At 47.7% G+C, this 25,000-nt stretch overlaps 2 protein-coding genes across 2 annotated transcripts in view; both read left to right on the top strand.

Moving 5' to 3' along the window:
* The first annotated feature begins 954 nt into the window (after nt 1–954).
* On the top strand, nt 955–7,898 carry LOC121694162 (transcription factor 4). Its single transcript, XM_042074161.1, has 5 exons — nt 955–1,075; nt 1,363–1,528; nt 1,870–2,102; nt 3,149–3,289; nt 4,418–7,898. The coding sequence occupies exons 2-4, from the start codon at nt 1,413–1,415 to the stop codon at nt 3,286–3,288; spliced, it is 489 nt and encodes a 162-aa protein (XP_041930095.1). The 5' UTR covers nt 955–1,075; nt 1,363–1,412; the 3' UTR covers nt 3,289; nt 4,418–7,898.
* Nucleotides 7,899–12,123: 4,225 nt separating this feature from the next.
* cgnl1 (cingulin-like 1) overlaps nt 12,124–25,000 on the top strand; it is a 42,456-nt gene continuing 29,579 nt past the window's right edge. Inside the window, 4 exon segments of the mRNA XM_042073989.1 lie at nt 12,124–12,271; nt 19,853–20,852; nt 20,854–21,657; nt 24,573–24,667. Coding sequence (XP_041929923.1) covers nt 19,902–20,852; nt 20,854–21,657; nt 24,573–24,667 — 1,850 coding nt within the window. The 5' untranslated portion in view covers nt 12,124–12,271; nt 19,853–19,901.

Below are 25,000 nucleotides of genomic sequence, written 5' to 3'. Positions count from 1 at the left end.
ACACACACACACACACACACACACACACACATAAACACACACACACAAACTCATTCTTGTTGACTTACTTGATTTCCTACACAGAAGCTCTATTAAGTAGATATGAGCTGTTATAACCTCTAATAAAAGCGGTGAGCTGCATAAAAGCTCTATTATGTAGACATGAGCTGCTGTAACCTCTAATAAGTGCAGTGCGCTCTGTAAGAGCTCGGTGTGGGCCAGAGGTGGGCCGGTGCAGGGCCGGAGGCGGTGTGGTATCTGGTGATCCGCTCACTGGTCCCCTAGGGCAGCACTCCTGGCTGTAGATGATGCAGCAGCACAGCTGTGTAGCGCCCCCTGGTGGAGAGGCCAGCCCCACTCACTGCTCCAGCCTCACTGCCAGAGCTGGAGCTGACCTCAGAACATACTCACTCACACACACACACACACATACACACGCACACACACATGCACACAATCACACACACACACACACACTCAGGATGAAGGGCAGTGGAAGCCCAGAACAAATGGATTCCTCTCTCTCTCTCTCACTCCCTCTCTATTTCTCTCTCATTCTCTCTCTTGGTTATGCCTCATCGCTCTGTTTCTTGTCCCTTTCTTTCTTGTTCATGTGTCCTTTCTCTCTCTCTCTCTCTCTCTTCCTCTCTCTCTCTCTCTCTCTCTCTCTCTCTTCCTCTCTCTCTCTTTCTCTCTCTCTCTCTCTCTCTCTCTCTCTCTCTCTTCCTCTCTCTCTCTCTCTCTCTTCCTCTCTCTCTCTTTCATCTTGTCCTGCTGTACTCCGCGGTGTTCTCTTCAGTGCACATGTGCCCTTCATGTGGTGTGGGGGTCGACTCCATGCAGTAGATTTGCTCTGCTCTGTGCTTTGTTCCCACTTCTCTGTCGTGAGTTCTAAGCAGTGTGTGTGTGTTCTGCAGACTGTTTTCCTGAAGTGTGTGTTGGTGTGTGTGTGTGAATTTGCAGGGTGGAGCTCACCGTGATGAGGCGGGCAGTTTGAGCACCAATCACAGTGGCCTGCCCAGTAATGGCCCCTCCCCCAGCAATGAGATCAACCACCAAGCTGATGGGTTCAGAGGTCAGCATTGACACACACACACACACACACACACACACACACACACGGTTTGAATGTAAAGACTTGTTGAGCACACATACACACACACACACACACACACACACATATACATACACATACACATATACACACATACACACACGGTTTGAATGTTAAGACTTGTTGAGCACACACAAACACACACGCATGCACATACACACACACACTGTTTGAATGTAAAGACATGTTGTGTACACACACACACACACGCTGAATGTAAAGATGTTGTGCCTTCGGTGTGTGTGCAGGATTGGCGGGCAGCTTGGCCAGTCAGGTGGCCGCCGCTCTGGAGCTAAAGATGGAGAACCCGGACAAGGAGGAACTTCCTGACCACGCCTCCTCCGAGGACCTCAAGTCCGACGACGAGAGCGAGAGGAGGGACATCAAGACTCCCCGCGGCGGCACCCGCACCAGGTGTGTGTGTGTGTGTGTGTGTGTGTGTGTGTGTGTGTGTGTGTGTGTGGGTGTGTGTGTGTGTGTGCAGGTGTGTGTGTCTGTGTGTGAGTGTCCAGTGTGTCCAGCAAGTGTCCAGTGTGTGTGTGTGTGTGTGTGTGTGTGTGTATGTGTGTGTGTGTGTGTGTGTGTGCACGCACTTTGGTTTGTAGACACAGCTAGTATGTATCTCAGACATTAAGAGGCATTAACTGTGTGTGTGTATGTGACTGTGTGTGTGTGTAAGAGCTGATTTCCGAATGTTGTTACCACGGTGATGTAAGCATTGTGGTCTTGTCCCTCCGGTGCGGTGGCGTGTGCAGCAGCATCAACGAGGACGAGGACCTGCCCCCGGAGCAGAAGGCGGAGCGTGAGCGCGAACGCAGGATGGCCAACAACGCGCGCGAGCGCCTACGCGTGCGCGACATCAACGAGGCCTTCAAAGAGCTCGGACGCATGTGCCAGCTGCACCTGAAGAGCGAGAAGCCGCAGACCAAGCTGCTCATCCTGCACCAGGCCGTCGCAGTCATCCTCAACCTCGAGCAGCAAGTCAGAGGTGTGTGTGTGTGTACGTTTGGTGTGTGTGTGTGTGTGTGTGTGTGTGTGTGTGTGTGTGTTTGTAGTGAGTGTATAGTGTGTGTACGTTTGGTGTGTGTGTGTGTGTGTGTGTGTGTGTGTGTGTGTGTGTGTGTGTGTGTTTGTAGTGAGTGTATAGTGTGTGTGTGTGTGTGTGTGTTAGGGTACGAGGGAGAGACAAAAGGAGAGGTAAAACAGTCCAGACAGAGCCTCAGAACTGTGTGTGTGTGTGTGTGTGTGTGTGAGAGAGAGAGGGAGTGTAGAGGGGTCATGTTTAGTGTAATGGGATGTTAAATCTTCATGGGCTGCAGCTGTGTGTGCAGAATTGAGTGTTGGCGGATAGTTGTGGAGCACAAGTGATTAAGAGCATGTCCCACTGCCTGCCGGCTCGTCTGCGTAGGTGGACACTCCGCTGGCTTGAGCACGTGTGCTGCAGATGTGCTACGCTCACAAGAGTTATCGCCTCGTAACGCACTGACAAGGCCGCTTCCTCGTCTACACAATCAGCCATTCACAACTCAGAGTGGACCCCAGTATTTATAACTGGGCCTAAACAAAGGCCTTTTTATTCTGCACCCATTAGAACTGTCTGCTAAGTCAGGGATGGAGGATGATGCTGAGGAGAGAGAGAGAAAGAAAGGGAGAGAGAAGAGAGAGAGAGAGAAGAGAGAGAGAGAGAAGAAAGAGAGAGAGGTGAGGAAGAGGGTAAGAGAGAGAGAGAAGTGCATCTACCAAACATGTAAATGAATCATTTAGGAGATGCCTTTATCCAAAGCCGCACAGGTGTTGCACAGGTGCACAACTCTAGGTGGCCAGTGCAGGACTTTCTGGCTGTTCTTACACACAGTGTAAGTGTACAGTGTGTGTGTGCGTGTGTGTGTGTGTGTGTGTTATAGTTGTGCTACAACAATACATACAAAAATCAACCATTCTTAATCAAATGAACTGTTTCTTAATCAAAGCCTAAAATCTTTGCTTGTTTGTTTGTTTGTTTGTTTGTTTGTGTGTTGTGTGTGTGTGTGCCAGAGCGGAACCTGAACCCCAAAGCAGCCTGCCTTAAGCGGAGAGAGGAGGAGAAGGTGTCCGGGGTGTCAGAGCCCCAGCAGCCTCATACAGCTGTACACCCCGGCCTCAGCGACACAGCCAACCCTATGGGCCACCTCTGAGGTATATATACACACACACACACAACACACACACACACACACACACACACACACACACACACACACACACAGATTTGGATGACCAACCTGAGAGCAGCTGAAATAGGGCTGCACATTTAATCGATTTTTACACTAGAGTTTGAAATAATGCTTTGCACGAAAAGGCTCTCAATGCGGCTGCTTTGTTTACGGTGAAGCCAGGTGTGCCACTATTGTTAATGTGATTAGTGTCTGCACAGACCCGGCTGGGTGTTGCACCTAGTGAATCAGCACGTTACGATAAAGAAGGATTTATATCTGTCAGAATACAACATAGTTAACGCTCCACCGGAAGCGGACTCATTGAGAGCCTTTCGTGCAAAGAGCCCAGTAGTTCATCGCAAATGCTGCCATTAATCGTGCAGCTTGCCACTCTGTGCAAGTAGCTAATCTCATCACATTTATGTTTTCCTCCTTGTGTGACAAACAGTGAAGCTCACTTAATAGGAGTGCTGTGCTTCTCTTGCACTAGGCACGCTCACCAATCAGAAGTGGCCCAACTTTAAGCCAAATTTAAGCGACATTTAAGAAATTATATTGCAAATCAAATCGTAACATCTGTCAGAAAAGTTGCAATTAGATCATTTGCCCAAATCGTGCAGCCCTAAGAAAGAAGAGTGGAGAGCTATGCAGAGCAGCTGCAGAGCCGCCCCAGAGCCGCCCCAGAGCCGCCCCAGCAGCAGCCCTGTAGCCCTGTAGCCCTGCAGCCCTCTCCCTGCAGCCCCAGCAGTAGCCCTGTAGCCCTGTAGCCCTGCAGCCCACTCCCTGCAGTCCCAGCAGTAGCCCTGTAGCCCTCTCCCTGCAGCCCCAGCAGTAGCCCTGTAGCCCTGTAGCCCTCTCCCTGCAGCCCCAACAGTAGCCCTGTAGCCCTGCAGCCCCAGCAGCAGCCCTGTAGCCCTCTCCCTGCAGTCCCAGCAGCAGCCCTGTAGCCCTGCAGCCCCAGCAGTAGCCCTGTAGCCCTGCAGTCCCAGCAGTAGCCCTGTAGCCCTGCAGCCCCAGCAGTAGCCCTGTAGCCCTGCAGCCCCAGCAGTAGCCCTGTAGCCCTCTCCCTGCCGTGTGGAGTGTGTAACCCTCCTCTTGTCTCTTGCAGATCAAAGATGCCCTGGATCAAGTGTGTAAGATAGCAGTGGTGACATGGCTTCCCACCGGCCGGCAGGACTCCCAGCTTGTGACACAGATTCGAAGAGACACATCACTCGAAGCGAGATTTAAAAAAAGAAAAAGAAAAAAAAGAGAAAACAGAATAGAAGAAAAGTAATCCCAGCACGGTGGAGAGGACTAAACTGGCCAGTGTCCAGACTCCCCAGGATGCAGACAGAATCTCAGCCCCACAGAAGAAAACCATTTTTTTAAAAAGAAAAGAAAAGAAGAAAAAAAAAACAACTTTGAATGACAGAAAGCCCCAGACTTCAGCACATACCAGTGTCTGTGTGCAGAGTGTCACATCTGACCAATCAGAGACTGTCTCCATTGTCTAACCCCGCCCCCACCCCACCCCCACCCCTCGGGAAGCAGCCTTGTGCCTAAACTGAATTTGACGAATGCATTGTAACAGCAGTTATTTTTGTTTATTGGTTTGTTTATCATTTCATTTGTTGTCTTGTTTTTCTATTTATTATGTTACTGAGCTATAAAGTCTATGTTTAAAGGGAAAGATACAACATTGCTTTGAGAGGCCGATGACGTTTCAGTTGATCTACAGTTTGCCAGGGACCGAGCAAAGCTAGCGATGTTAGCGATGTTAGCGATGTTAGCGATGTTAGCGATGTTAGCACTCTCGCCTCTTATGTCTGAGCTGAGTTCAGTGAAGCCATGAAGATCATGAGATTAATATATATTTTAGCCCGTTCAGATCAAATAATTTATGTTCTCAAAAAAGAATTGGCACCACCAGATGCTCAAAGATTCTCAATGATGAAAAACAAAAGTGTTTCTTTGTTTCTTGATTTTGTTTTAGATAATATATTATTTATATTTATATAGTACACAAATGTCAAACCAAAACTACCTATGTACTTGTTTCAGCTCAGACTGTATCCAGCAAAAGGCACTAGAGAGGATTGCAGGAGTGCACACAAAGGTCATAGGAGAGATCAAAGGTTAAAGGTCAGGAAGCGCCTGGTTTCTGCATCAGTAGGGAAGAATGGCAAACTCTAGCTTTCCTGAAAGGTCAAGCGTGGGCTGTTAGCCAGACGTGTTCTCCACCAGGGACTGTTCACACGCAGCGAACGAGAGAGAGAGAGAGAGCACACGCATTTAGCATTAAATGGCACCAGATAGCGGCAGAGTTATGCCCAGATCTGGGCCAGACACAGGCTTTTGGACTCGCTGCTGTCCAGGCCATGCATTCCCTGCCAGGTCTCTTCAGTGTCTTAAGGAGCGGAGGAAGAGGATTGGGACTTTCCCGCCTTTTCTCTTCCGGAGAGAGCGAGCAGGAAAACAACGGCTCACCCTGAAGATCGTTTGCTTTGTTAGCTCGGTTTCTGATTGGCTGAGGAGCTCTGGAGGTGTGGCTAGACATGACATAGACATCCAGAACTCTTCAGTTGAAACCATGGCAACCATGGAGAGGCAGTAGATTAACAGACAAAAAACTAAAGTAATAAAAGGAAAAAAAAGAAAAAACTTTTTTAAAAAAACAACGAAGACCACATCATCATCTGGCCTGAGTTCCAGTTTTACATTATTTTTGTCTTTCTGTCTAGTAATACAGTACAATTAACAATTCCAAAAAAATCATACAAAAAATCATTACTCAAAATAACCGTGTCATATGTTTATTTGTAATATATGTATGCAAAGCATTTCTTTAGGCTTCACTCTACAGCGTTGTTACATTGAGTGTAATTTAGCCATAGGAGGTTCAGAGTTGTTTAGAATGCCTCCTTAGCCCCACCCCCACTTGAGCAGCAGAAATGGCTGATGGGAAATGTAGGCGTTGTAGTCAGAAGAGTTGACTTGGGGGAGTTGAACTGAAGCCCCATCAGTCCTGGTGACCAGAAGAACAAAAAGCAGCTCTAGAGCGCACTCAGTCTCATTCTCATCACTCCCTTCTCCCCTCCCATTCTTTACACTGTTGTTTTTTAAGCTTTTGGTGTGTGTGCGTGTGTGTGCGTGCGTGCGTGCGTGTGTGTGTGTGTGTGCTGTACATTCTCTGGCTTTCAATGCTCTATCTCTATCTGTCTGAGATCTCCTCTATCTTCCTTGCCTCCTGTCTTCCGATAATCATCCAACTGTCTGACAAGGCCCTCACAGCCCCACTAGGTTCTGACTAGAACCGCAGCGATCTGTTCTCACATAATACCAGTTCTTCCATAGCAGACTAGAACCACACAATGACCAGTTCTTCCATAGCACAGAAGAGAACCACACAACATTTGATTATTTCATAGAACACAGACTAGAATCACACAGCCACTGTAACCAGTTATCTGATTGCATAGACTAGAACCACACAACTGCAGGTACCGGTTCCTGCCAAACAGAACCACATAAAACTACAGCACTCTCAAAACCACAATAGCGTTCTTATAAGTTATCACTCAGCACAGAGACCAGAATCACCAAGCTATAGTTAATGGAACAGAACTACAAAAACACACTTACTAGTTCTCTTCTGGAGCAGACCACAAAATCACAGAACCGCTCCTCAGAACTACATTTTTCTTTTACACAGCAATCAATCAGCATAAGCCCCATGATGATGTCTGAAGTTATCGTCCAGTCAGCGCTTCCCAGCGTAGTGTGTGGCCTTGTTGAACTCTATATTTGAGAGCTTGTGTCGCCTCTATCCCTGCTCAGTCAGTAGTCAAGCTGAAGTTCTGTCATTGCTGCCAATTTCCAATTTGTTTATTTTATTTCTATTTTCAGCCATCTGTTTGTTTGTTTGTTGTTTGTTTGTTTGCTCCTTTGTTGGCTAATGTTAGACTTTAATGTATTCCCAGATGCTTTCCCTCGTGAGATATATGACAAAAAAGCTTAAAAAAACAAAAAAAAAAACATTTGGCTTATTTTTCACTCTAGTTATAGTCTTTTATACTATAATATTGTAAGAACATTTCTTGAATTCTAAATATTACTCTTTCTAGATTTTTGAAATCAAAAGTTTTGAGTAAAAAAGTTTCTTACTTTATTTTACTATATTAGATAGTAAAAGAAAACAAACAAAGTACGGTTAATTACCATAACCTATCAATTACCATAACCTATCAATTACTATCAGAAACAAAAGAAAAACAATGAGGCGTAGTGGCATCTTAAGAACACAGTAGGATTGTAGCTCTGTGTAGGTAAGAACAGGGATTCCGAGCTCAATGTTCTTAGAGGATGTTCTCAACGTCATAATCTCCACTGCAGTTGATGGTTGACGAGTGATTTGCACCCGTGGTGAAATGTAAGGTTTTTGTTGTCAAATGCACATCTTTAAAGGACAAAATAAGAGAAACAAACTTAAAATAATAACCACGAACCAGCAGGAGAAGAGATGAAGAGTTGATACTTTCTGTCTCTGTAACAGGAAACACAATGTGTATATAACATGTAGCAATAAAGGTGCCATGTTTCTTAACTGAGACTGTATGTGCGTTTGTTTTCCTCCACTAACAACACCTGTGTCTTTTATTGCTGTTTTGTTTTGTTTCGACGTGACATGTCAAATCATGATTATTTTTTATTTCTTGAGAAATGTTGAGGAACTTGAGTTTCCTTGAGTTGGATGGAACTGCAGTACAGTTGTTTGTTGAACAGACCCAGCAACACACACACACACACACACACACACACAGCCCTGCCTCCCCCAGAAGAAAAGATGAATCTACAGTGGATTTAGGCCAAATGAAGAACTCTGAGCGAGAGTGTGTTTTATACGCTATTGTGTAACTCATTTTTGGAAGTATATCAGTGGACCATTGTAGTTTGTATGGAATAGCACTATGGAACATATGTTTCTATTTTTAATAAAGTGTGATAGCAGCATTCATGCATGCGAGTCCATCTTTCTCAAAAGATACAGCATACAGCACATGATGAAGTGTTTGTTTCTCCTTAGAATAAGTAACATTTTAAGCCAAACTAAATACACTGAAACATTGTGGTTGTGCACAACATTAACGTCTGCAATGTGCAGTGTAACGGAGGCGAACTGAGCTAGCATGCTAGTTGCCCGTGTAAATCCTCACAGCCCTAACCTTAAGAACTCTTCTAACCGCTAAATTGGAATCCTGGGCTTTTAGCTCAGTGGTTAGAGCGTTCGACTCCCATGCCGGTGAGTGTCGAGGTGGCGGGTTTGAGGGCCGTGAGCGGCGGACGAATTACGACCTCTGCTACAGCAGCACTGGCTGAAGATGGATTGATATAGGCTATTTAACACAGTTTGTCTTACTTTTGGAATTTCTTCCTTTAAGATACCACACGGGCTGCCTGGTTCAGATATAGTATTTGTGTGCAACAGGCTTTGACTGATATCTGTGCAACATTTCAAAGCCTTACGAAGAGGGGCTCCATCTTTATAATAAATAAATAAGTTAATAGCCATCATGCCTTCTTGTGCCCAAAATCATCTGCCATTGTAATTAACGACAGAGAAGAATAAGAAGGAAAAAAACATTCTCAGTTGTGATGACTTTGTGGAGTGACAATGCAGCATGGTGTCCTCATACAACAGTTTTTTTTTTGTTTTGTTTTTTTTAGGTCAAGGGTTATTTTTGACCCTTGACCTTAATGCTACCCAAACATTGATGGTCTTATAAAAATAGGTTACAATATGAGAGAGGCTTTCCCCTTAGTATTCCCAGTCATCTGTACACTTCTACTGTCATCATCACTGGCAAACCAATTAAGGACTAACCTCATTCCCTGGGAAGTTGAAGGCAGGAGAGAACATCTGCCACGTATTAGTGTCCCTGTCTAAACCTCTCGCGCAAAATGTGTGTGTGTGGTGTGGTGGGACAATTCCTGAACGTGTGACAGACAGGTCAGATCCGGGAATTAAAGCTGCTGTCTGTTCAGGGCCCTGTGCGTGGCCACCACGGTGTTCCGTGCGCTAGAAACCACGCCTGTCAGCCATCCAACCCCAGCTCATCTAAATCAGGCATAGGGACCACAGGGAGGCCGTGAGACCCGTCATCTGTTTGCGGTGTGGGAGAAACGGAGGAACACATGCGTCTCTGCTACATCCAGAAACCCACTCCCCTGTCTGACGTATATTAGCGGCCCTCCTCTCCCGGGCTCCACCACTGTCTCTGGGTGTGTTTATTTGCAGTTACGCTGAGACATAAACATATTTCCTGTGAGCGCAGGGGACCACCGTGTAGCACTTCCTGCGAATCTGCTTAGGAGGCGCATGGGTCGGAACCAGCTGCGCGCCAAAATCATGGAGGCCTCACCACTTGGCGGTCGTGTCTGGAGGGGAATCAAGGGCTCTATTGCCTTTTGAAGAAACACAGATTCCATGTCTGTGGGCTGTCTATCTGTATATTTGTGTCTCTGCAGCTGTTGCTCTGAGACGAAATATTATGTTGTGGCTTTAGCCTTGGTTCACCAGATACGGTCATTCACTTAAGCCTACCGTCCATGTTTCTCCAACGAGACCAAATTCTATGATCTATCACAAATAGTTAAACTTTGGGTTTATAGTAGTAGGCTAACATAAAGGAAGGAGGAAGGTGTCTGATCATGAACGTGATGTAATGGACCAAAATGCATAAGCTACCATTTCGCATAAAACTAGCACGCGCGCCACTGAGCATGCTCCGCGCGGTGCAACAGAGGGTCCATTGTGTATGCTGCGGTAACCCAACCCAGCGCTGGGACCAGGAGATTAAAAGCCCAAGGCACTCCCTCTCACCCATGGGCACAGAGAAAGACAGGGAGGGAGAGGGAGAGAGATTGCAGTATGATGCCGTGATGGAGCGCAACTGCCCCCTCTAGAGTCGTGACCAATGCCCTAATCACAACCTCCACCGGGGAGAGTGCGCCACGGTGCGCGTGGAGAACAGACCTGCAGCACGACTCGCGCTCGACATGCGGCTGCTCAAAGCTTATTCAGCAATGGCACATCAAACCAAGATGTGAAGATATAGTGTGGATGCAATTGGGATATACTTTTTAAATAGTTTATTAAACCTACCGGTAGGCCTATGGCCTTTTAAAATAGGAAATAGCAACTTGCTGTAATGTGAGAAGACTGCTTTAGGCCTGTCATCTCCTTAATCTGTCGTTATTGGTGGTCAACGTCTTCATCATCACTAAATCCAAGCAGAGGTCTGTTAATATTTTGTTACGTGGTTATTGTTATGTTACGTGGTCTACACAGGAGAGGCTTGTAGGCCTATCTATCTATCTATCCATATGTTACGTCGTCTACACAGAACAGGCTTGTAGGCCTATCTATCTATCTATCTATCCATGTTACGTGGTCTACACAGAACAGGCTTGTAGGCCTATCTATCTACAGTATCCATTCAGTGATACCAATGGGTTTGTGCCAAAGTGGTCCAGGGGAGGTTAGAGGAATCTGTGTGTCACTCAAGACAGAATGGCTGTGGGAACAGTGATATACGTCTGACACCACTGCCCAAGCACATATCATTTGTGCTGTACATTTACTTAGATTAAGACTCGTTTGTGATGGGTCGCAGACCACGGTGGTAATAATCTTTCAAGCACTAGCATATCACACTTCACCTGATGGTATTATAACTTGTCTGTCACCTGACGGAAACCTGAAAGTATGTTTTACTGAATATTTAATTAACTATTTAGCCTACACTCTATACCAGAACACCAGTAGGATGGAATGGGGAGGCAGTGCCAGTCTGTCTGCTTGTCTGAGGGCCTGCCCTACACTGAACTAAGCACAAATTTATCAAATTCATTAAATATCAGAGCTTGTCAGAGTGTGTGTGTGTGTGTGTGTAAGATTAGAGCAGGGGTCCCTCATGTTCACCTTACGGAATAGAGTTTAACAAAGGCTTAGTCATGCTCAAACTGCAGTCAAGGACCCTCTCTATGATTCCTCTCTCTCTCTCTCGTTGTCATGAACTATTTTTCAGGTTAGTAGACTCTTAGCCTAGAAATCTAGACGCACCCTAGCGGCAGCAAATTACATTTGCTTCCAGGGCTAGTAGACACTACCACGTGATATGGAATTTCTTGCCAACTTGGGAATTTGTACGACGTTGAGGCGAGATGAGACCGCCCTATGTATGATTCAAAATGTCCACCAGATGGCGCCGTTGCTCTTTTTTATTTACAAATTGGGCGTTACTTTAATGAATGACCTACCGAATTCCTCTGTCCTTGTCTCAATTCTCAATTCAGATGATACTGTGATATGATATGATATAATATGATATGACATCTCAAAATAAACATGAGCTTCTTCAGTATTAAAATAATATATTTCCATAAACCTGGAGTTGTCCAGTTGTTTTTGCAAGTCAGTCTCTCAGGTCTACAGGTTTAGTGTCTGGACTGTCAATCTCTGTCATCGGTTGGAAAAGATTATAAGCCTTAACATTTTTGCTCTCTGAGTTTATATAACTAAGAGCTAATATCAGCCTGAATTTTTGATCCGATTTATTTTTTGAGTGACGGGCACACAGTGTTACCTGCTACTAGAGGTCGTAGACAGACATACTGACTGGTCGCAGATCAGAGCCAATCTTAACCCGACAGCAAGCGGCTGTAGTGTGTATCACGGGAGACTGGTCCTGGACCAGCACGCGATTTGGAACATGAGGAGGGCGGGAAGGGGCGTTTCCTAAGAGGGGGAGGGGCTTGCTGTGCGCCCCGCTCTTGGACGATTCAAGGGAGTCGCAAAACAAGACTTGCAACAAGTGGCTTTGATACAATCTTGCAACTATGGCTGTCTCTTGTGGTTTAAAAACTCTGGGATAATTTCACGCTGATATCCAACGTCTCCACTGTTTCCCAGTCGCTGCAGGTAAGTGAAAAAAAGTTTTGCACTTTGAGAAGTTTTGTTTGCTTGCCACGATGATTTCCCAAGCGTCAGTCAGTCAGAGCGTGGGAACTTTGCGAGGCAGCAGCAACAGGCTAAACTTTGAAGTTTACTTTTTCTCCGGCACACTCGAGGTAATAAACAACATGCCGTTAGGAAGTGGGTTGGTAATAATTTACGCCCAGGGCAATTTAGTTAGATACACAACCCCAATATGCATGAGTGTGTAAACAGCAAAAGCAGAGTCACTGGCTTGCTTGTCAGGGACCGACCAACCGCAGGGAGAACACCTGTTTAGAGCATCTTGTCTCTAGCTAGCCAGCGTGTCGTGGCCTTATGCAGTCTATGGTCGTCGTCGTATCAGGTTAGCTTGTTTTTGTGACAGCCTAACAAACAACGTTTAGAAACTACAGAGAAAGAGGTCGATTGGCGCCGCCACCAGACCTCCGAGTTTCAAGTGAAAACAACTGATGTCATTTCCCAGCGTATGCGTATGCAGGTCCTGAGACATTACAACAGCCTATTATTAAAACTAGGCAAATGGCCTAACTACAGTGAAGTTAATAAAATACTAATGTAATCTAAGTTATAGGCTACATATGTTCCTAAAACATATTTGAAGAAATCCTGTCGCATGGATTTCAAACAATGTTGTTTTGCCATTGCCTTTACAGTCTCAATTCCAGTGTGGGTAATGAGCTGAATACATGCCTCGAAGTGCTTTACTGCAGATTGCGCGGATGTAATCAAGTTGACACATCAAAAGGAACCGGCCTTACCTCCCGACACTAACTTTCCTTAATCCTCTCTTTCCCCTGTTCTTGTTTTTTAAGCTCGAATAAACTAACGACTGTTTGTTTAGCATGCCACGGAGGTATGCAACTTTAGGGTTACTGCTTAATGGGAATGTCCGAATGTGTGGGTGAGAGGCTGGTTATACTGGTATGGTGGTAGGCTACCTTTATAACTTGGCATTAGAGTGGTTCACTAAGATACACAACTGCCTACACTCTACCAGAATACCAGTCGGAATGGGGAAGGCAGTGTCTATCTGTCTGCTTATCTGATGGTCTGCACACTAAATTATATAGGCACAAACAGAACATTGAAGTTTTGTGTGTGTGTGTGTGTGTGTGTGTGTGTCTGAGATTAGAGCAGGGGTCCCTCTGTTCGCCTGACGGAATAGAGAGAGTTTAACAAAGGCGTTCCAAGCTTAGTCATGCCCAAACTGCAGTTAAGGACCCTCTCACTGATCTCTCTCTCTCTCTCTCTCTCTCTCTCTCTCTCTCTCTCTCTCTCTCTCTCTCTCTCTCTCTCTCTCTCTCTCTCTCTCTCTCTCTCTCTCTCTCTCTCTCCCTCTCTCCCTCTCTCTCTCCCTCTCTCCCTCTCTCTCTCCCTCTATCCCTGTGCTGGGAGATCAAAGCGACTCCTGTGACATCCTGAGTCGGACAGGGAGCGTAACCTTTACTCCAGAGTACTGAGAGAGCATCAGGTGCTAGTCAGGAGCAGAGAGAGGGAGAGGGGGATGAAAGAGGGAGGGACAGAAGATTAAAGAAAGGGAAAAAGTGAGGAGGAAGAAGAAGAGATAGGGAGAGGGAAGGGTAGAAGTGTAAAGAAAGGAAGAAGCGAGAGAAGGAGGTAAAGCAGAAGAGAGGGGGATAGAGAGATAGGAAGGGACTGAGAGACGGGTGGAGGAAAAGAGAGAAGGGGGCAGGAGAGAGAGAGCAGAGGAAAGCAAGAAGAGAGAGAGTGATGAGAGAGACAGCAAGTAAAGGGAGAGATGGGGATGGGTTAAAGCGATGGTTCGGAGTAATTTCACCCCAGGGTCCTTTGCACCATGACCCCGAGCCAAACACCCTCCCAGAACCTGTTTTCCCTTGGTCCAGCCCTGGTCGAGTAGCGCTGTCAGAAACGAATGACTTTCTGCAGGCGTGATGGAACCAACTTTTATCTCGTAAATTACCCCACTAATAATGCCCTGAATTGTACGAAACTTCTACAGTATGTTCTTTACTCATAAAACAAGGCATTGAAAAGTTTGTAAGTACACAGGAGTTTATTTAAATAACACTTGCCTGATGGATGCTATTATCTGCTACTATACCGCTGTGTCAACATTACTTCCGTGATTTGGGAAAAGCCTGTTAAAGTCAGGAGAGGAGAGGGGGGGAGTAGATGAGAGAGAGAAAGAGGTAGATGAGAGAAAGGGGGAGAGAGAGAGAGGTAGATGAGAGAGAGGGAGAGAGAGAGACTGAGACTATGTGAGCTGTCCCAGTCAGCGTTTCCTCTGTGTGTATGTGACGCAGAGCGCAGGCAGAGGGCCACTCTGGCACACAATCGCAGGAAAGAGGTTGCTGGAGCACCTCACAAGTCCCTCTGTCACACACTCACACACACACTGCAGCTCAAAGAGACTATTGTCCCCTCAGTTCTACCTCTCCCCTCATTGCTCTCTCTTCTCTCTTTCTCTCTCTCCCCAACTCCTCTCTCTCTCTCTATCTTCTCTCTCTGTCCCTCCCCCTTTCTCTTTTCTCTCTCTCTCCGACTCTTATCTACTCCCCCTCTCTCCTCCTCTCCTCCTCTCCTCCCCCATCTCCATTCTCTGTGTAGTTCAGTCCAGTTCAGAGTTGCTCTATTATGGCTGTGTACACAATGCTGCCACAGGAGGATGAGAATACCACTGTGTTGCACCATAAACCGCAAAATACTTTCTCTGTGTCCCCACTCTGTGCCCCCCTGCGCACACACACACACACACACACACACACACACACACACACCACACACACACACACAGAGATAATGGAGTGAGTAGTGTAGCTATTTACCTCTCTCTCCCATTGTTCTGTTTGTTCTGTCCCTCCGTGTGGCCGGTTGGAAGCTGGGAGCCACTGTCCTCAGGGGTATTCATAGGAACACAATCAACTGCCACAACAACACACACACACATTCACACTTTCATGGGCACACACACACACACACACACACACACACACACACACATCTCTAATTTGAAGGCCAATCCCATCTCTACCCTTAGCCCCCACCTGTCGTTCTGCGTGCTCACGTGAGGGGAAAGGGTATCCCAATTCTCTTTTGGATGGAGGAGTAGGGCTAAGTGGTAGGGCTACATCGTCTTTCAAACGAAGGGTTTCCAGCACCTTACTTAAAACTAAGGGGTAAGCATACACCGGGCACTCCGCGAGAAATTTAAAAGATTTACGTTAATAATGATTTTTAAATTAAAACAATAATTGTTTTGTGTTACATTCAAACTTGTGGCCATAAGGCCCTGTTCATCATAGGGACGTTTTCAAAAATATTTTGCGAACGTTATAACATCACATCATTATTGCCAATTTTCACGATAGTCACACATTTTCACATATTTCCATGTCCGGTACCCCGTGGGTTCACAGCATACCGTGTCCGAAATTTAACTAATGTCCAGCAGCAGCAAAATTTGCTTAACATTTTTTACCATTTGTATGATATGAAAGCGTATCAGCTGCTGACTGCATATTAGAAGTTTGTTGGGATAAACAGCCCTCGTTGCATCTGCTACAGGTCTTCTGTAGTATATATGTCTACTATGTCTTCTGATGACATGTAACGGCCATTCAGGATATGTTGTAAAATATTGTAAGTTGTGGGACGTTTACGTACTGTAGCTCAAGCTGTAGATAGTTAGATAGATAGATAGATAGATAGATAGATAGATACTTTATTGATCCCCAGGGGAAATTCTATTGTATGTTGCGTTCGTCCTCCATGCCCCTTCCATTCGGCCCCACCAGGAGGGACAAATGAAACGGTACACACATTCTCTACTTTTGCTGAAATAATTCCTGAACTGCATTTGACAGAGGATTGTTGTAGGCTGCTATTGACAAAACATTAGCTTTCAGTTTGGAAAAATCACTTTGTAGATGAAGTTTTATTAAAAAGGGTTTCCATTGTCCAGGCCCTTCCCTATGGCGGGCTAGTGGTGCCTCATTTCCCCCAGTATGCCGTGTCTCTCATGGACCCCACCCCTAAACAAAACCTCTTAGTTATTATAATCAAAGTGTCATTTAGTGGTAACTCTTCCTCTGCCCTCTTTCTCTCTCTCTCTCACACACACACACACACACACACACACACACACACACACACACACACACACACTTATCTCTAATTCTTGGATTCTCATGGCTGTATAGCTGTCTGCCAAGAGTGTGCCCGCATCCAACAGTTTAGGTTCAGGGAGTTGACTTTGCGCTTGTGTGTGTGTGTGTGTGTGTGTGTGTGTGTGGATACTGCTGTGTGTAAGAGAGAAGGTATCTGAGAGGACGGAAGTGATGTAAGGGCTCTGTAGAGGTCTGTAGTCTGATTGGGGTTTGGGAGGTGAATGAGCGGCTTCCGCTGTTCTGTTTGTCTAACAGAAGGAGCAGGTTAAGCGGTTCTCCACGTGTTTGTGTGCGCGGGCGTCGAAAACACCGTCCGGTTATCAGAGGAACCGTCAGGAAGCCGATTAGGAGCCCTAGTCCACTCCTGACGCCCAGCTGGGCGTTTCTCCTTTTACCTCACACACCCAGACCTGACCCGCCGCGAGGCCCCTGTGTGCCGCAGCGTTTGCGGTCGGACTGCAACGAGGGCCAATTCTGCTGTAGTTCCGGATTTGTATAGGCTGCTGGTCAGATTGGGTTACGTAAGAGAGAGAGACACAGAGACGGAGGGAGAGGAGGGGAAGAGAAAGGGACAGAGAGGAAGAGAGAGAGAGTCATTGAGTGAATGAAAGACAGAGAGAATGACTGACCTTGGTATCTCCACACCAAAAGGGAAAGAGAAAGCATTATTTCCCACAGAATTGAATTCAATTTGTGGTGGTATGTGACGAGGGGTGTTCAGTTTTGAACAAATATGCGCAATGTGGTTACGACGCTAACAGATTTAATCGCGATTTAGCCAGTCGTCTTCTATGCCAACAACAATCCTTGCAGGATTTGTAGTGTTTTCTTTAAACGTGGATGCAGGTTTGTTGAGGGACAGAGACACAAGGAGAGGCTGTGCAAAGTTGCACATAGCTCTACAATGAAAGGATTTCATCCCATTTAAGTAGTACAACATAGAACATCATTGTGTGGTGGTCAGTGTTGATATTGTGGTGGGCCGCCACAAATAAGTCAATGTACGGGAAACACTAGAAATGGACAGAGGGAAAGAGAAACACTGAGTGAATGAAAGACAGACAGATAGAATGACTGACCTGGGCATCTCCACGCCAAAGCCCTGCCGTGTCCTACCTGTGTGTGTGTGTGTGTGTGTGTGTGTGTGTGTGTGTGTGTGTGTGTGTGTGTGTGTGTGTGTGCGTGTGTGCGTGTGTGTGTGTGACATGTCGTTCTTTTCTCTCTGCTGTGTCCCGGCGACGGTGTTCCGCCTGCAACCCGACCCCCGTCCTCCTGAGGAGGCGCTTAGTTCAGTGGGAGTGTGTCCTGGGCCTCATTTCCTGGGATTTGTCGGGATTAGTTGCTACCAGCAGCCAATCACTCTCTCCTGTCAGCGTCACGCCAATCCTGCTATGATTGGAAAGACGCGTCCGTCCCGTCCGCAAGTAAACACACAGCTGGGAAGTTATGAATGTGACCGGTGTGTGTGTGTGTGTGTATGCGTTTGTTTGTTTGTTTGTTTGTTTGTGTGTGTGTGTGTGTGTTGTGTCGCATAAGTCCCTTTTCCACTGCATGCTATCTGCTCAACTCGCCTTCACTCTACTCACTTTGTTTGGTTTTCTGTTAGCAAAAATTGGTACCTGGTATTTACACACTAACGTGACATTAACAGGCTACCAGGAATCAGAAAGAAAATCATCATGTACTCTTGACTTTATGTGTGTGTGTGTGGCACAGGGGGCAGGCATTGTGTAGTCATGACTTGAGTGTAAGTGTGTGTGTGTGTGTGTGTGTGTGTGTGTGTGTGTGTGATACAGGGACACACATTGTATAGGTGTGTGTGTGTGATACAGGGACACACATTGTATAGGTGTGTGTGTGTGTGTGTGTGATATACAGGGACACACATTGTAGTTTATCTTTAGTGCAATAGAACCCACCCCAGAAATTAGTCTGATTGAAAATGACACATAAACATGTCAGTCACCATGTGATGGAGGTGGGAAGCTGTATAAGTCATAAGCATGTCAGTCACCATGTGATGGAGGTGGGAAGCTGTATAAGTCATAAGCATGTCAGTCACCATGTGATGGAGGTGGGAAGCTGTGGGAAGTGGAGAGATGAGCTGATGTAGGCTGGACCGATGAGCTGATGTAGGCTGGACAGATGAGCTGATGTAGGCTGGACAGATGAGCTGATGTAGGCTGGACAGCCCTGAGAACGGAGAACAGAAGGAAATGAAAATGGCCCTTGAGGCAGTTTAAGAGTGTAAGACTGTCCTGTTAGTTAGAAGCGCTCTCTCTCTGTCTCTCTCTCTCTCTCTCTCTCTCCCTCTCTCTCTCTCTTTCTCTTTCTCTCTTTTTCTCTCTCTCTCTCTCTCTTTTTCTTTCTCTTTCTCTTTCTCTTTCTCTCTCTCTCTCTCTCTCTCTCTCTCTCTCTGTCTCTCTCTCTCTCTCTCTCTCTCTCTCTCTCGCTCTCTCTCTCTCTCTCTCTCTCTCCTCCCCCAAGCACCAATGCTTTTTCTTCCCAGTCATGATTGCTTCTTTTCTTTTTTCTTCTTCTGAGTAATAGAGCATAAGGGTTATGTTACTTTCCGTTCTCAACTCCCTTACAGCACACACACACACACACACACACACACACATACACACACACACTCAGCCAATGTAGACCCGGCTGGAATGTGCTGGAGGATTATGCCTGCGTCTGAGCTGAAATACCTGCACGTCACTCACACACACACACACACACACTCAGCCTTTGATGTTATTTGTGTGTTTTAAGTGGTTATGCATTACGTATTGTGTGCTGGATCAACTCCCTTAACCTTGACCCTTACTCAGACATTTGCAGTTGTTTCATGGCCACGTTGGCCGTCACCAAGACGCTGAAGCGAAACGCCGAGCCAAGCGACCTTGCCAACATTTTTGTGTGTTATTATTAAGCCCTGAGCATTTCTCTTCCTTTCTGTTGTGGTCTTACTCCGTGGCAGGAGTGCCTGGCCTGGCCTTTGTTGGCGGGACAATGAGCGAGCTCCATGCGTTTGGCCCCTCGGCTCTCTTCAGAATGCAAATAGACAGCCACACAAACACTTCATTCAGCCGCTGACTGGCGCAGAGAAAGCAATTAAAGCACATGACACAGTTACACTCAGCGCCGTTCTGACGTCTCGTTAATCACACACACACACACACACACACACACATACTTGAGAGATTTGAGGTTATCAAATGGTGCAGGCATTTCTGCACCACTGCGAGCTATTCGATGGAGTGGTGTATTAGGCTACTCGTCTGCTGTGGCGAATGCGATTGTCGGACGTAACCGACGTCATTGTCTCGATCCGTCTGTCTGTGCTGAAGTGTGGAATGCGATTGTCGGACGTAACTGAGGTCATTGTCCGTCTCTCTGTTTTCAGTTTAAGTCCGAGTCCAGGACTTTTGGCTGGTCTTACGTCCGAGATCCCGATGGAGTCGTACCGCGTGGGAGCTGCCCCCGGGCCCACCCTGCAGCCAGTGTACCCCCCCCAGGTGCCCCGTGGAGCTAAGGGCCAAGCCAACGGCAGCTACGGCCTCAGCATCCGCGTCCAGGGCATCGATGGCCACCCCTACGTGGTCCTCAACAACCAGGACCGCCCGTCCAACCCGTACCCACCCAGCAACGGCCACCACGACCCCGAGGGCTCCTTCATCGATGACTACCAGGAGTACGACTTCCGCGGGCCCAGCCCGTTCGTGGAGTTCCGCTCGCAGAACCCAGCCGGCGCCGGTACCAGTGGGCCCCCCGCGATGGGCCTGAAGGAGAACCAGGACCCGCAGCAGGCGGCCCGGAGGAGCCCCAACCTGCTCAACTTCCAGAAGCACCCGGAGCTGCTCAAGCCCTACGACCCAGACAGCAACACGCTGGAGGCCTTCCGCAGCCCCCCCACGCGCCCTCAGGGGGCGCCGCTACCCGACAGCGCTGTGCCCACCGCTGCCCACACCGGGTCCTCCAGCCTGGAGAGGCCACGCACGCCCACTGGGCAGCAGGTGCCCAAGATGCCCGCTCCGTCTCAGGCCCAAACCTACCCCAGGCCGTACCTGTCCAAGAGCTCCACACAGGGGCCGCCTCAGAGCCAGAACCAGGCCCATCCCGCAGTCCAGTCTCAGGTCAAGCCCAAAGCACAGCCCCAAACACCAGCTCCAGCTCCTGCCCCAGTTCCTGCCCCTGCTCACCCCCCCCAGACTAAACTGACCCCAGCTCCGCGCGTTCCGCTGCCCAAGGCTGCCCCCACCAGCGACCCTGCCCCCACCGCGCCAGCGGGCAGCGCCTCTTGCGTCCAGACGCTCTCCCAGCGTGGCCAGCAGTGCCAACTCCAGCCTGGAGCGCGCCTCCGGTGCCGGTTCCGTCTCCACTGGGAGTCCGGGTCGTGCCCGCGAGCCCGACGTCCTGCCTCTGCGGCGAGTGGACTCCAGCGGGCCGGTCCTGCAGTCGACGTCATCGTTCGCCCCCCGGTCCCGCAACTCGTCCACCTCCTCCACAGCGACCAGCAGCTCGGCGACCGCATCCCGCACTCTGTCGCCGGGACGTCCGCCGTCAGACGAGCTGGAGGCGCTCTACGCCGAGTCCATCAACCGCCACAAGAACCGGCGTTACATCCCCTTCCTGCCCGGCACTGGCCGAGACATCGACACCGGACCGCTGCCCGCCGTGGATGCGCTCATCAGCCACTTCGACGGGACGGGCACTGGGACCCAGCGGCGGGGCCGCTCGGGCCGGCGTGGACGGATCGACCCGGAGGACCGCAAGCGCTCGCGGAGCGTGGACAGCGCTCTGCCCTTTGGTCTGTCCAGCGGCGGAGACTACCTGGAGCAGGTGAGTCGTGACCGGGGCCGCTCGGGGGAGCACGTGCTGCGTCCGTCCCAGCTGGGGCTGAAGAAGGGGTCGGGAGGGTGCGGCGTGTCCCCCACCCTGACCCTCCCCGCGGGACGCCGCGCATCTGCCAGGGACCCTCCGCGGGGGAGCAGCGCTCCAGGGTCGCCCCAGGGCTCTCTGCCCAGGAAAGAGGCCTCTGCACTGGGCTTTGGCAGACTGGAGACCAGGTCCTCAGGGCTACCCCAGGAGGAAGGCCAGGCAGAGGCAGGGTCAAAGGTCAAGACCAGCATCGCCACAACGTCTCTGTCCAGACCGAACTCCAGGACCAGCAGCAGCCCCAAGGCCAAGGGACCAGAGTTAGAGGCACAGGTGAGACCTGTGTGTGTATGTGTGTGTCTCTGTGTTGGTGTGCTTGTGTGTGTGTGTGCTTGTGTTTGTCTCTCAGTGTGCTAGTGTGCATGTCTGGAATGTATATCTTTGTATGTTTGTTGTAGTCTGTGTCTGAGTGTGTATTTTCCTCATTATTTTTAAGTGCAACATAATAGGATGTTGTTTGTGCGTGTGTCTTAGTGGGATTAGTATGTTTTATTTTTGTGTGTGTGTTAGTATTTGCTCATGCCTGTGTGTGTGTGTGTGTGTGTGTGTGTGTTCCTCCAATAAAGCATTCTCTTTAAGTGCTTTGTAATAGGATATTGTGCTGTTTCACCTCTGCCATGGGAATCCCTCCCGTGTCCAATATAATGGCCACTGACGGCGCTTCCCTCAGGACGGCCCCTGTGCCGTGTCACTTCCTGTCACCATTGACAGATTACAGCGGGGGTTGTTATGGAGACACGTGAACGCAAAAGCAGATTTGTGAATCATTCATGCTTTTGGGTGAATCTAGCGTTAGTTCTCAGTGCCTGCTCTGCTTTTTAGCAGACACTTCTTGACCAAAGTGACTTGCATATGTCAGCTATATTACAAGGGATCACATTGTCCCCGGAGCAACTTGGGGTTAAGTGCCTTGCTCAAGGGCACAACGGTGGAAGCCGGGAATTGAACTGACAACTTTCAGGCTACTGCACGCTAGCCCAGCTCCTTTACCACTACACTACCACTGCCCCTACCACCGCCCTCTGTTAAAGCAGAGCAACACCGTATGGTAGTTTAAGATCAGTACTGGACCCATGTAGGGATGCACGATATATCGGCGGCAGATATATTATTAGCCGATAAGTGAAAAAATGAAAATATTATTATCAGCCCGATAACAGAATTCTGGCCGATAATTTGCGCCGATATTTTTTAAAGTCCCAATTTAGGCCTACGTAAGGTCCGTCTGGCTACACTGAGCTACTTGAGCTTGGTTGGCTATACTTTTTCCTCAATATAATGTCAGCGGTGTGAATGTATTTCACCACTCTAACAAAAGTTGTGGATATGCGTTCATTTGGGAATCTGTGCATCTCAAAATCCTCTCGTGAATGATCCGCCATTTAACCTTAACAGAGCGGAGCTCAGCCCTATCTAGAGCCGTCTTGTGCTGGTGTGTTTGCACTTTACCGCGCTGGTCAGGGAAACAAATAAACAAACTCGTTAGTGCGATGAGTACATAAGTAGGCCTAGTTCTAAGTTGTGTTTTAGTATTATACTTGCATTACTTTAGCTTGGGTTTTGTATTATTACCTAGAAATATGCTAACCATTCGTGCTTCAGTTCCAGACAGGTCATCATAATAAGTTATTAAAACCTTCGGGGCTAACTCCTTTCATTTCTGCTGCAGCAGGTTGTGCGCAAAAGAGTAGACGGACATAAGATACAGTCTGAGAAGTTGCAGCTTTATTCAGTTACCCGCAGTTGAAACTAAACCTAAGTTTCCCTCACAAACACTGATTTGGTCGCTATACTGTAGCTTATTCCAAGCTGAGCCGTTTATGAGCGTTTATACCTAAATGAAAACGATTCAAACTCTCTAGCCACTCACTTGCAATTCACTGACGTCAGGTTCACTTAAAGGAGCCACACATACTGTAGGGCTAGGCTACTGTTATGTTGTTGACTGCTGTACTATTGAGGACTATTATGAGTTCTGTCCATCATTTGGTGGTAGGTAAAATTACTGCAATAAAATTATGCTTATTAAATGCTTTCCCCAAATCACTTTTCACAATTTCTTTTCAAGAGTAATATTATCGGTTATTGTATCGGTATCAGCCACAACAAACCAATCAATATCGGTTATCGTTATCGGCCCTAAAATTCCATATCAGTGCATCTCTAGACCATGCCATACGCAGGCCTGCTCTGGGCCTGAGGTGGACACCAGACTGGTTTTGTAAAAGCATGTTACCCAGAAGCAGGTCTACCTGGGATGTGTCCCATCCAGAACCAGACCGACGTTGTTAGCTGTCTGGATTAAAGTGATGATAGCCAGGGCATCTTGTTGTTATTGTTGACACTTTCCGTCTGATGGGAAACATATTTTTATCTGAAGATCTTAAAGACCCACTGCGGCCATTTGGTTAAACCCTATAATCTAATTTCAGTTAGAAACTAAGAACTAAACCAGAACCAGACTAGCGTTAGCCAGAATCAGACTAGCGTTAGCCAGAACCACACCAGCGTTAGCCAGAATCAGACTAGCGTTAGCCAGAACCAGACTAGCGTTAGCCAGAATCAGACTAGTGTTAGCCAGAACCAGACTAGCGTTAGCCAGAACCACAACAGCGTTAGCCAGAATCAGACTAGTGTTATCCAGAACCAGACTAGCGTTATCCAAAACCGGACTGGCATTAGCCAAAACAGACTGGTCTTAGCCAGAATCAGACTGCCGTTAGCCAGAATCAGACTGGTGTTAGCCAGAATCAGACTAGCGTTAGCCAGAACCAGACTGGTGTTACCCAGAAGCAGACTAACGTTATCCAAAACAGACTGGCATTAGCCAAAACAGACTGGTGTTAGCCAGAAGCAGACTAGCGTTAGCTAGAACCAGACTGGTATTAGCCAGAAGCAGACTAGCGTTAGCGTGAGCCAGAACCAGACATTCAGCAAAGAGTGGTGAACCTCAGTGGTGAACCTCAGTGGTGGACATGTTTTCTCTGAGCAGTTCAAAATTGCGTAACATTTTACTTTCATGGTAACCCTTCGTCTAGCTTCTCTGTACGTTTGCAAAAAACTACCTCCTGAAACATTAGTGGTGAAATTGTGTGTGTGTGTGTGTGTGTGTGTGTGTGTGTGTGTGTGTGTGTGTGTGTGTGTGTGTGCATAACGCTGACACTGGTGTGCTGTTCCTCTAACCGCAGGTTACCCCTGACCTACTGAAAGGTCAGCAGAACGTGGCCCAGCAGACTCATGAGGAGACCGCCAAACAGATCCTCTTCAGCTACCTGAAGGCCGGGTGAGTGTGTGTGTGTGTGAGAGTGAGAGTGTGTGAGAGAGACGCCACTCTTCCCCACTCCTACTTAACCTATTGGCTTTGGGAATTAAATGACAAGAGATGTGTCTGGGAACGTGAGATGAGCGCGTACACACACACACACACACACACACACACATGAACATGAACTCATCTGTCTCTCTCTCCCTGTCAATCTAAAACACACCTAGGTGAGGAAAACTGCTGAGGTTATTTGTCTGGTAATGGATATAATTATAGTGTGTAGCTGTTTTTACAAGGGGGGAGTCACCCACAGACACACTCACAGATGCTTTTTTTTCTGTATCTCTTTCT

This window comes from Alosa sapidissima, chromosome 20 (genome assembly GCF_018492685.1).
Source record: "Alosa sapidissima isolate fAloSap1 chromosome 20, fAloSap1.pri, whole genome shotgun sequence".
Taxonomy (NCBI): domain Eukaryota; kingdom Metazoa; phylum Chordata; class Actinopteri; order Clupeiformes; family Clupeidae; genus Alosa; species Alosa sapidissima.
This window is presented reverse-complemented; position numbering and strand designations above follow the sequence as displayed.